This window comes from Tenrec ecaudatus, chromosome 10, assembly GCF_050624435.1.
Source record: "Tenrec ecaudatus isolate mTenEca1 chromosome 10, mTenEca1.hap1, whole genome shotgun sequence".
Classification (NCBI taxonomy): Eukaryota; Metazoa; Chordata; class Mammalia; order Afrosoricida; family Tenrecidae; genus Tenrec; species Tenrec ecaudatus.
In genome coordinates, this window is record NC_134539.1 from 38344264 (window position 1) to 38357394 (window position 13131).

General features: G+C 42.0%; 1 protein-coding gene across 2 annotated transcripts in view; it reads left to right on the forward strand.

The window, feature by feature from the left end:
• Positions 1-13131, forward strand: part of TMEFF1 (transmembrane protein with EGF like and two follistatin like domains 1) — a 102714-nt gene that overhangs the window by 32644 nt on the left and 56939 nt on the right. For both annotated transcript variants that reach the window (XM_075560230.1, XM_075560231.1), the window contains exon 2: positions 7033-7142. In XM_075560230.1, the coding sequence (XP_075416345.1) occupies positions 7033-7142 (110 nt within the window). The remainder of the gene's footprint in view (positions 1-7032; positions 7143-13131) is intronic.

The following is a 13131-nucleotide window of genomic DNA, read 5'->3' on the forward strand; positions in this document are numbered from 1 at the left end:
GCCCTCTTAAAACATTGTCTGTTGGGGTTTTTCTATTAATATTCTTTACTTCTCTGTTGAACATTAGTTTTGTTGATAACAGGGAAGTAATCTCAGACTGCTGGTATAAGAAATATAAAATTTTAAGAAACACTAAAATTGCGAATATCCTTTTTACTGCTTTGTTCCCCCTTGCTAGTGCCTTGTGGGCAACTAAAACATTATTTTAAAGTGGATTTTCTGAATTCGCCCACAATTACACTCTAATAGTTTTACATCAGAAAGAAACTTTTCCAAGATTGTTGTAAGTCTTACCTTCTGCATGTCAAATCCCATTTTTGAATCCTGTTCTTGAAATGCCCAGAGGAAGCACACTCAGTGCTGACTCATAGCAACCTTATAGGATAGGATAAAACTGCCTCTGTGGGCTTCCCAGATTGTAACTCTTTTTTTACAATTTTATTTGAACTCTTTACAAGGGTAGCTAGCCTCATCTTTCTCCCGAGGAGTGGCTGGTGGTTTCCAACTGCTAACTTTGAGGTTAGCAGCCCAACGTATAATCACTATGTCACCAGGGCTCCATAGAGCAAGCATAGAGCCGGTGTAAAATAAATGACCAATTCTTTAGAACCTGGATTGAATTCATAACTAATTGTTTTATATGTTAGCAAGATTGTAGCTTACATGTTACTTATTTTGTTCTGTCCAAAAGTCTTACCTTGCTATTAGACACACAAATCAAAATCAAACCCATTGCTGTCGAGTTTATTTGAACTCAGCAACCCTATAGTTCACTGTCATCGAGTCAGTTCTGACTCAAGAGACCCCATAGGACCAAGAAGAACTACTCCACTGGGTTTCCAAGACTGTCAATCTAATGACAGCAGATAACCTTATCTGTCTCCCCTAGAATGGCTGGTGGATTTGAACTGCTGACTTTGTGGTTAGCAGACTGATGCTTAACCCCTTGCATTCCCATGGTGCCTTAGCAATCCCGTAACAGATGCTTAATAATCATTTCCTGATCAACTTAAATAGCTGGAACAGTTAATGCAGAAAATAGCATAGATTTCATAGAAAGATAGGCATAAAATACGACTAATAACTGGTGAAATCAGAATTTCATAGCCTTCTCCCTTGGACTGTTAGCTCAGTCATGTTGCCCTTCTCCCTCCAAGGCCTGCTTCATTTGGATTCACTCGTGAGTTCTAGCAGTGGCCCCGTGGCACCCTCCTCGTCCTTCCCTCCGTGTGTGCTGCCTTTGGAGTGGTGCATCAGCTCCTCTACGCCTGGTGCCACCATCTCTTTCTTGGCCTCCGTCTCCCCTAGTGAGTGTGCTGCTCCTCCTGACAACCCAGGTAGTTGAGGCGCCCAACACATTTGGCCCTTTTCTCCCTCCATTGTCTCTCATCACGTTGGATCTGTTCCCTGGGAAAAGCGTTTTTTCAGTTGTTCATTGTAGTCCCCCTGTCCTTGTTGTGATGAACTCTTGGGCCTGGACTGGGGACAGTCCTCAAGTAGACACCACACTGTTTGGGATCACTCTTCCGGGTAAGCCTTTGCTTGTTGGGGCAAACTTTTCTGCCTCACTTAGTAAGTGTTATTCTCCTTGTGGGGGGAGGTCAGATGCTTACAGGCATCCTCCCTCAAGACAGGCAGTCACCATGGAGTAGGTGGGGTTTACACCCTACTGATAATGGTTGCTATGGAGATCCAGAGAACAGGTCCAAGTTAAGCTGCCATCCTAAATCTAGGATCTGCCCATCTTGTCACATGTATACCCCAATCCCTCCTCTTCCTACTGCGTGTATGCGCCAGACCACCCCCTTCCATTGCTGTATAACATAGTGCAACCCTTCCTGTGACGTATGTCTTTACCTGTAATCAATGGGCTTGCAAAAGAGCTATAGGCCTGAGTTAGCAATAGAGATCTCTCTCACTCTCTCAGCTCCCCCTCTCCTCTCCCGCTGTTTCCCTTTTCCGCTGTTTCCTCCTTCCCTTCCCCCTCTGTTCATGTGGACCACCAAGTGGGCCTGAGGTGAGCAATGCTACCATGAAATGTGTCAGACTCCATTATTTTAATATCTCTTTTATCTCTTCTGCTCTTGATGGCTTTAATATAATATTTATATGTCTCAAACGTGTAATTGTGCTTACTGAACCCGTAGCTAGTGGTGGGCGACTGGCACCCCCAACTCATACTACACTCCCTGTTTCTTAGCTCCTTACACACACAGATACTCCAGAAGTCCAGGTCACCTGGTGGGGATGAGGATGGTTGAGGTTCTGGGCTGGACTCCCACTGTGTTTACCACATCGGAAGGGCCTTCAAAACGTTTGGAACTTTTTCATTATCTTTTAATTCCATTTTCCCATGAACGTTCGGAGCCACCCTCTAACCACAGGTCGAGCATGTTTTAACTCAGTAATCTCAAGCCAAGGCAGTGAGAGGTAACTCAGAGTATGGCTGATCAAATAAAACGTATGTTGTCATTTCAAAAATTTTTAATATATCTAATCATTATAAAATTAGTTGCTGATAAGTTGATCCTGATGAATGGTAACCCTGTATGTGTCCGAATACGAGAGAGTACTCCCCCCCACCAAAACAAAAACAAAAACGCTTCGCTGGGCGGGACTTTCATAGTATGCATTTACCCCCACTAGGTGAGCACGGAACAACTTGCTTTGAGTTAGTGCACCCAGTGGTGTCACTTGGGAAGGTTCTCAAGTGAATTTTTTTGTAAAAGCAGTTTTGCTCAAACCTCTTTTTTTTTTGTGATGGCTGATTTAAGAGAACAGCATGTGGCTGTGAAATTTTGTTTCCTGCTCAGGAAAAATGCAGCAGAATTGTTTTGATGTTCAACCCAGCTTATAAGAACCATGCAATGGGAACAACTCGTGTATGAGTGGTTTTCTAGTTTCAAAAATGGTGAAATGTCAATTGATGACAAATCTCGTTCTGGACGTCTGTCAACTTCTCAAACGGATGAAAATATCAACTCAGGCATTTGGAGTTCGTTCCACCAGGTCAGACTGTTAATCAAACTTTCTATTTAGAAGTTCTGAAAAGATTGTATAACAGGGTACAACTAAAAAGGCCTGATTTGTGGCAGACAAAGGACTGGTTTTGCCACCACGGCAATGCACTTGCTCACGCAGCCATCTCAGTGCGCCAGCTTTTGGCAAAAACAGAGCATGCCTCTCTTGCCCCATGCACCTTACTCACCTGACCTCACTCTGTGCAACTGCTTTTTGTTTCCTTGAATGAAGAGGGCCATGGAAGGACAGTGATTTTTTGAGGACATAGAAGAGGTGAAGAAAAATGAGGGAAGTGCTATCAGCCATCCAAACAGATGACTTCGAAAAATGTTTCCAAGAATGGAATTGCAGATTTGACAAATGTATTAAGTGTAATGGAGACTACTTTGAAGGTGATAAAGTTGCTTTGTAAAAAAAAATTAAATACACAGCTTTGGAGGTGGGAGAAATAAACAAACTCCATGTTTGTGGGGTACCCCATTGTAGAAATTTCTTCGCTGATATTTGGGGAAGTAGGTTGCCAGACTTTTCTTCCAAGGCACCTCTGGGTGAAATGGAATCTCTTGACCTTTTGGTTTAGCAGCCATGAGTGTTAACTATGATGTGCAACCCACAGTGACTTACACTGTGTTATAGATGATAACAAAACCCAGTGTGAAATTTTAAGGCTACAAGAAAAGAAAGAAAAGAAAATCACTGCATTTTTTCCCTCAAATCGAGCAGTTCTTCTGTGCCACTAAACTTAATTAAGTCTGTAGCTGAGCTTATATATTATGTATTCCCAACCTCTTTTCCTAGGTAGTTCTCTGTCATTTAATTAACTTCCTGGTGTCTGGACATGTGCTGTGAGGCGGCATGGAGTCTGTCCCACTCATAGTCACCCCGTGTACAACATGCCCACAGGGGATGTTTCTGTGAAAGCACTTTCACTCAAACCTCATTTTTGGTGAAGAAAACAAGGATTGCCTTGTACCGACTTCAGTTGATATATTTGATTCCATTCCTGCCGTCACTCTGTCTGTCCATGTTGTTGGGGATCCTTCTGTTTTTTTTCCCCTATCTTCAAGTATGATGTCTTTTTCCAGGGACTGGATCCTCCTGATAGCATGTCCAAATGTGTGAAACGAAGTCTTGCTGGCCTTCTATCTACTGAGTATTCTGGCTGTACTTCCACCAGCAATAATTTGTTCTTCTAGTGACCCATTGTGCACTTTTAATATTCTTCACCAACACCATCATTCAAATGCATCAGTTCTTATTCCATCTTCCTTATTTATTGTCCAATTTTCACATGCTATGTGGCGATTGAAAATACCAGGGCTTGGGGCAGGTGCACACCATAGTGACATATTTGCTCTTTCATACCTTAAAAAGGGGTCTTGTGCAGCAGATTTCCACAGTGCAACCTGTCATCTCATCTTGATGGCACTGATTGTGAATCCAAGTGAAATGAAACCCTCGACAGCTTCAGCCTTTGTTCTGCTTCTCATGATGTCGTCTTGTCCCACTTGCGAGGATTTTTTTTCTTTTCTTTACATTGAGGCGCCATCCATACCGAAGGCTGTAGTTTTGATCTTCATCCGTCAGTGCTGTGATGTACAGATGGAGATTTATGGTCAGAGGTAATTAGAATCGGATGTTGTGCCAGTTCTCAGTAGGAGGGTAGGATCGATAGAATAAAAACTGTACATTTAGGATTAAGTCTCAAGAGCTAAGCACATGACTGAGGATTGGGGTAGGTGGGTGAGCAAAAACCAGGTGCTGAGGAAGAGAACTGAAAACACAACCCCCCCAAAGCCAGGGTAAGAAGGCATTGAACAAAGATTATCGATGCTTGTAATGAGCCAAAAAGCCCAAACCGCGGTGGAGTCGTCTCCAGTTCATAGTCACCCTGTTGAACAGAGTGGAACTGCCCCTTTGTGTTTCTGAAACTTGAAATATTTGAACCACTGACCTGTGCTTAAGTGCTCAATGTGTAATCCACTACACCACCAGTCTCGTTCTAATGGTCTGTGATTGTGGTACTAGTTTATGGAAAAGTGAAAACACCAAAGTAACTGTGTTAGTTCACGTTAGTTTATGCTCATGCCTCCTTTTGGGTGTATGGATGCTTTTAATTTAGAGGAATCCAATTCTGTATCCCTGAGATTTATTTATGGAAAAGGAAACACAGGCAGTCCATCTAGGAATAGGAGACCCAAGACACTATTACAAAGCAGTGAGCACAAGTGAGGCAGAAAGAAGGCAATGAAATGTCACGCTGGTCAGTAGCAGTTAGAGATACAACCTCCTTCAGGACATAGATAAATTGAGTCCTGTGCCACCATGCGTTAAGTATTGGGCTGTTTACCACTAAGCTGGTGATTTCAGACCCACCAGCTACTCTGCAGGAGAAGAAATCTTTTGCTCCCATAAAGATTTATAGTGTCTGAAACCCTATGAGGCAGTTCTGCCCTATATATTTTTAAATTTTAAATCATTTTATTGGGGGCTCGTACAGCTCTTATCACAATTCATCCATCCATCCATCCATCCATCCATCCATCCATCCATCCATCCATCCATCCATCCATCCATCCATCCATCCATTGTGTCAAGCACATTTGTACATGTTGCCATAATCATTTTCAAAACTCTTTCTACTTGAGCCCTTGATATCAGCTCCTCATTTCCCTCACCCTCCCTCCCTCATAAACCCTTGATAATTTATAATTTTTCGTGTCTTATACTAACTGCTGTCTCCACTCACTTTTCTGTTGTCCATCCCCCTGGGAAGGGGTTCTTTGTAGATCATTGTGATCAGTTCCCACTTGCTCTCCCCACCTTCCTTCCCTTTCCCCTTCTGGTATCGTTACTCTCATTATTGTCCCTTAGGGGTTTATCTGTCCTGGATTCCCAGTTCTACTCTATCTTAGAAGTTTTTGAGTTAGAAATAGAAAATAGCCAAGGATGGGAGATTGCTGGGAAAAGTGCTGCTTGATGTTTGTCAAGACCTCATGATGTGCTCTTGAAGTAGACCTAGAGATGTGGGAGACCTTGCGTCATCTCAGAAGATGGGAAGTTTGACATCTCAGGAGATGGTTCGCTCTTCTCGAAGTCACTCAGCTATTAAGTGAAGTTCATTTGGGCCTCTTTGTTCTCAGCCTGGCATTCATCGATACATGGGGATGGTTTTCTTAAAAGTCTGTTGTTTGGATAAGTGTGTTTACTGCTCTAGCCTCCGCTCCCACTAAGGAAGGTATGAGCATTGCTGAGATGGCTCACACTGGATCCGTAGTGATTGGGAGCTTTATTCCACAATAATCCTGGAGCCATTCACTTGGCTCTTTAGAAAACTTAATTGGATGCTTCCGGAGAAAGACTGGTGGAAAAGCAGGAACAGAATGACCACAGAATACCTCGATTGTTGATTGACTATGCATGCTTCTGGTGGTAGAGCAACATCAAACCAGTCATTTAAAATGCTTACATTAAAAATTCACATCCAAGAAGATTTTGAATCTCTTGAATTCTGTCCACATAGATGGTATAGACCTTTATATACAAATGTACATACAGATGTGTGTGTGTGTGTACACACACACATATATACACACATACATGCATACACACACCAAAATGATTAAGATTCTTTTTAGGTATTAAATTATCCTTGAGAAGTAGCTTAATCACTAGGGAAATAATATAAATTATTAAGACAATATTAAGAAAATGATCTTAAAATCTTGGAGACCAAGAAAGAAAAAAAATCCATACGTTTCTATATAGGAATTTTGTTAAATCTTGAACTTTCGTGTTTTAGTTTGATTTGGGTACCTTTGGCGTATTATACAAGTTCTTTCTGGAAAGTACCAAACATTTTGTGTCTTATATAGAACTGGCTTTTTGTGTATCTTATTAAAATTGTGAATGAGATGTCAAATGCATTTTGTAGATTTACTGCCTTTAAAAAATTACTCCTTCAGATAAAAGCTGTAGACACATTATGAAACCGCTTCTCCTGTTTTACAGAGTGGAGTGTGAGGGAGTCGGATGCAAGGGTCTGTGGCGAGACCTCCTGTAAATACGGAGGCGTCTGTGAGGAAGACGGAGATGGTGTGAAATGTGCGTGCCAATTCCAGGTGAGGAAACCGAGCGTGCGTCTTAGGATTTACATTTTAAAATATTTCCTAATTCTGCTTTTTTCAAGCTTAAGACAATGCAACTCCATCAGCAACTTCTTTTTGGTCTGGCTTCATCCTGTTGTTAGTGCTTTCATGCTTCGTTCATCAAGTTTAAAGGAGCCCCGGTGAGACTAGGTGAGAAGATGTTCTGAAAAACTATGAACAAACAGTAAGTATTTCAGTCAGGGAAGGGAGATCAGGTACTGTGTGTAATGGAGTCTGGTCTTTGAGACGTTGGCATGTTCCTCTCCCCTTTCCATGTGTGTTTGCTGTTGCCTCATCTTTGCAGGCTAAGGGTCCTGACTGATTGGACCTTCGGGTGAGGTCAAAGTTAGGGATGAGATAAGAAAGGGGACTCCAGGCTGGAGTGTTTCTAGATGCCTTTCCGTTCAGATGCCATTTCAGTTGCAATTCTAGTGCCTTATTAAAAAAAAAAGAGGGAAGGAAAGAAAAAAAAGGATAATCAGGAAGGCAAAACATGTTACGTTCATTTCTAGCTTTTTTGGTTTGTATTCTGTGGTTACTTGTAATATTGTCTCATGGTATTTCTCACAAAGATGGCCCTCAGTTCAGGGCTGGGATTGACAAAAAGAAGGGACTAGAACTTTTTCACTAGTGATTTTGTTCTAAATTTATTTGCCATTTTCGATTTTAAGGGGAAAAGGGTTGGAAGGCAGAGAAAGGCACAGGATCTCAGGCCATGTTGTCTGCATCGGAATTCTCTCTGTAAGGAGATGGCAGTGTCTGCCTTTTCTCTTGATGTTTTCATGAGATAATATCAGAAATGGAGCTAGCATATGAAAACGCTCTGAAAAATGACAAACATTATGCTATTTATTCTTATTAGAAGAGGTGATGTAGGTAAAAGAAGAATATAGGGATGTATTATTGCCCTTCTTCATGGTCAGAAGGGGCTTTACAATCAATTCTTTAGAGTGATAGGAGAGTGTCTGTTGGGCAGCTCCAGACTAGCACCTTAGACATCTCATAGCATCCTGTGCTCTCAGAGCGAAACGCTGCCTGGTCCTGCGGCCTCTTATTATCGCTAAGCTTGAACCCATCCTTGCAGCTACTGTGTCTGTCCACTTCACTGAAGATCTTCCTCTATCTTGCTGACCCACTACTTTACCAAGCATGATGCCCTCCTCCAGGGGCTGGTCCTTCAGGACAACAGATCCAAAATACATGAGCTGAAGACTTGCCATTGTCCTTTCTAAGGAGCATTCTGGATATGCCTTGTGTTCACCTCTGTGTGGTTAGTCTTATAACAGGCTGCCAGTATGTTTTGGCTAATTGCCATGCCCCTTTCCAAATCCTTTGAAAAGGAATAGCAAGCAAAGTAGACTTCTTTTCTTAAAAGATATCTGTGTATATATATGGTAGACACTAAGCCATTCTGATTTCTTCTTTCTCCCATTTAGCCAGCATTCATGAAGAACTGTTCGGAAGGAAGAATTGTAAGAAACTTCTTTTTTGTGAGGCACGAAAGATTCAAATTTCACTTTTTCCTTGGCTTGCTGTGACCTACTTGATTGCTTGTCTGGTTTTGTTGTTCTCTTTTGTTTGACTTCTTGTCTTTGTCTACCCTTTGGGTCCGGTTGTATTAGCAAGACTTGCCTATCATTTGTAGGTATCTTTTGGGCTCTCTAGAGAAATGGAGAAAACACACACACACACACACACACACAGAAATTTACTTGAAATGATTGGCTCATATGATTGTGGGGCTTTAGACTTCTAAAAGCCTGTGTCTCAACATCTCTAGTTAGGCCATTGGAAAAGTTTGTAGATGAGAGAGAGTAAATTCTTCCAGAATATCTATTTATATACTGTACAGTCAGACCACACACTAAGGAAGCTGCCCTTTCAATGGATTGATTTGATTACAGTAGATTATGGAAAGTGATGATATTAGATTGCATTATGGAACAGCAACTAGTCTGACGTTTGGTCAAACCCCAGGGAACCATAGCCTAGCCAAGTTGACACATCAAATTAACCGTCCCACTAGCTTAATTTACTTAAGCACCTTGTAGTCCAACTGCTAAAACCCAAAGAGGAACACCTTAAATGTGCTCTTTGTGGAGTAGAGCTAAATAAAACTGTGTGCAATTCTCTGTCATCTTCGTGCCACCAACTATCCTTGATGGTGTTGTAGTTAAAAGCACGTGGCTACTAACCAAAAGGGTAGTGGTTCGAACCCACCAGCCCCTCCATGGGCAAGAGATATGGCAATGTGCTTTTTATAAAGATATATAATCTTGGACACCCTATGGGGTAGTTCACTCTATCTTGTGGGTCACTGTGACTTGACTCATGGTGGTGTGTTTGATATGGTTCATAATGCCGCCTATTAGTTATCTATTACTTAGTAACAAATTGGACCCCAGACACTAAACATTTATTAATTCATCATTTCTTTGGGCTAGGAATCTGGGTGTGACTTTACTGGGTGCCTCTGACTCAGGCTTTTCCAGGATTGCAGTCGTGCTGACTGGGGCTGCTGGCCCCTTTAAGGGTCAACCAGGTGAGGGTCTCGTAAGCTCCTACGTATGTGGGTTTCCTCAGGCCTCTGGTCCTTGCTACCTGTTGACTTGGTTTTTTGCCTTGTGGACCTTTCTGTAGGGCTACCCACATGTCCCACAGCAGCTGACTTTACCCGGAATGAGTGGAGAAGCTTGTGACCCTTTGTTTTCTCCTTGTATGTCATGTGTCAGTTTCCACTGCCTGCTTTCAGGCGTTCTTTTACCTTGGGGTTTAGCGCTTTGACTACTAAGGGCTTAAGTGAAGTGTGGTATTGTTTTCATTTATCTTGCTTGAGGTTGACTGCACTTCTTAAGTCTGTAAACTGGTATATGGAATTTGGTCCTATCTGGTCATTCTTTCTCTTGCCTCTGTTCTGGGACTTGCAGTGGTGTGTGTTAAGAGATTACCGTGGGTTTGCTGAGGCTCTGTTCACGCTCCCTCTTCTAAGTGCTTCTGTTTCTGTTCGTCACAGTGGTTAATTTTTGTTCATCTCTGTCAGGGTCCCCGGTCCAATAGTGGATTACGAGCCAGACGGCTAACCACGAACCCTGTGTTCGAGTCTATCCCTACTTTACGGGAGAAAGATGACACGTTCTGATACTGTAATCATTTACAGCCTCCAGAGTGCGCAGGGGCAATTCTGCCCTGCCGCAAACGGCTGTTATGAGTAATTGCTTTCAGAAAGAAAGATTTTGTAGATACTAGAGTAGAAGCGGAACCGAATATCAGGCGAGGCACCTAATTTTACCACAAAAAACTGCATTAAAAATGTGTTGAAAAACTCAGCTTATACACGAGTATATACGGTAGCAGATTCACTAACCCTCTGTCCTCTCCATTATGCCCGTCTAGTAAGGTTTTAATATGAGATACTGCCAAGTCAAACAGATTTTCCTTGAACATAAATAGTATTCTTGCCTTAAAGCTTTTTATAAAACATCTGGGACCTTTCAGAGATTGTTTCTGTTGATTGTCTTTTTCAGAATGAATCATGGTTAACCCTTTCTTTGTATGTCGTATTGGTTATTCATGTTAGAATAATATTGAATCCCCACCCCATATTGTGAATAATATGTTTTAGAGTGGCTGCATTCTGTTGTAATCCTTTTAAGAGTAATTTTGTTTTTGAAATAGTTAAATTGGCTGAACTCCCACTGTAGGCTCTGTTTTCTTAGTGGTGAGTGGCCACACGGACACCAGATTATTTATTGAGTTTTAGCCACTCTCTGCGGAGAAAGACTGGGGCCCATTCTTTTCCAAATGACTGTATCTTCCCCTACTTCAGCCTCTTGGTAATAGATTTTGCCAATCCTTTAAAATTATGTAACTGCTAGATGCAAAAAGGGAAGAAGAAATGTTTTATTTGAGCATTTTAATTCTGTAAATTGATATTTCATATTGTTTCATATTCTGTGGTGCTCTCTTTTTTCTATGTGTCAAATTAGGGGTCCTGGTAGCAAGAGTCCACTCGGAGCTGGACTGCCAGCCCCAAATTCATCAGGTAGCCACTCCACCAGGGAAAGATGAGGCTTTCCATTCCTGGAAAGATGTATCCTCCAAGAAACATACACATGTATGTTTATATAAACACGCATGCATACTTTTTAAGTATCCATTGCTTACTATATTGAATAGTCTCATGAGAACCTAGGTTGTAGGTACCATTTGGGTGTTTTTAAAAGGAGTTGTTTGTGTCCAGAGTAGAGAGCTTGAACAATCTGGACAGATGGGTGACACCGAGAGCAACGCTTTCCTTCCACCCCAGCCCTCCAGTGCCCTTCCCAGAGGCAATGTCTGTTAGTAACATCTGGAACTTTTCTTCCAGAAATGTTCTATCTGTATACAGAAATCTATGTGTTTTAATTCCCCGATAGAGCATATAAATCACTTACTAGTATTTTCAGAGAGATGATTCATTTTCCAGCCGATCTAGATGAACTCAATAATTTCTGCGTGTGAGGAAACGACCCTCCTGATGCTCTCATATTGTTTTGTTTTTCTAGCTAAAGAATGGTTGCATCTGGATGCCATAATGACCTGCTTTCCTCTGTCTGGTTCTGTTTTCCCTTATTCCTTGAGGGTTTTCCCCTGTAACTCTAAGATTCTGAAGGAAGAGTCTTGTTTGACCTTTTTAACATACGTGCACCGTTGCGAAATCCTCTCCTGATCTGTCTGAATCCCTTACTTTTTTTGTTCGTTATGGCAAAGCAGAAAGGAAAAGAAATGCTGGGAGCTGTGATCAGCAGCCGTTTATCCAGTACTTGCTTTGAATTAGATCCTAGGCTAGATGCTGAGGGTTTGAAACCGTTTAAGACAGGTTCCTTGCCTTAGGAAAGCAAACTGCCTAAGGGTTGACAGTGCGGTTGATCTGTTGCTGAGCAAACTCTCCTCTGTCTGTTTCATATGCCTGTTCATGTTAGATTCAGGCAGTCACTAGCATAAAAACAGTGACCATGTGCCCATTCAACACTTCTTTGTTGGATGTCTTAGCAGTACCCTTTAATTTATTTTTTTTAAACTGCTTGTGAGTTAACATGCTTTTAGCTCTAGTAGAAGCTTTCTGGGACACAATTTAAACACATTTGAACAGATAACAGGATTTTAAAATAAAAGTCTTATTTTTCCCCTTAAGTCTCCCAATATAAAGTATCATATCTTGAACACATAGAAACCACCTATGTAAAACTTTATGGAGGTACAAAGATAAACAAACCCAACAACAACCAAACTACACACACTGCATCTTTCACTTAAAACTTGGGCAATTTTAAAGAGTAGACATGAATCTCCTCTCCTGTGCTGCAGACCGTCCCCCCCACCCCCAATCTATTTTCTTCTTCTTTTTCCCGGAGTTTGCTGGACCATGTGTCTCCTGAATTAACCAGTGTTTACAGTCTAGATAGCATTTTCGTTGTATTCCGCACAGTTCCGGCACACAGTACGTAAACACCAGTGCTTGAAGGGATGTAGTTCCACCTTTCCAAACTGCTTAAAACAGCTGACAATACCGGCATGCTTTTCTCGTTGGAGAGAGGCATTGGGCTCCTTTCCTCAGCCAGGGTTCCATTGGAGAGGCCTGAGGCCTCAGGGTAGCGTTAGTCCAATGTCAGTGCGTGAGTCAGCGATAACATGTTAGAGTTGCACCTCGGAGCCTGGGAACGGAGAATGACCCAGGAATTAGAGGTCTTCTTGGAGCGCCTGCTTGCTCCCAGGTGTATGCTTATTAAATTGCATTTCAGGCACATTGCCCGCACTACCAGTATTTAAATCTTTTACTCATGGGGTCCACATGGGGTGAGACCCAGCTGAGTAGCTCGAGTATGTAGTGGTTCAATCACCCTACTGCTGTGCCTCCTCCACGTATTAGCTGTGACCCTGGGTAAGGACCGAGGACTCAGAAAGGACCATAGCAATAGCAAAA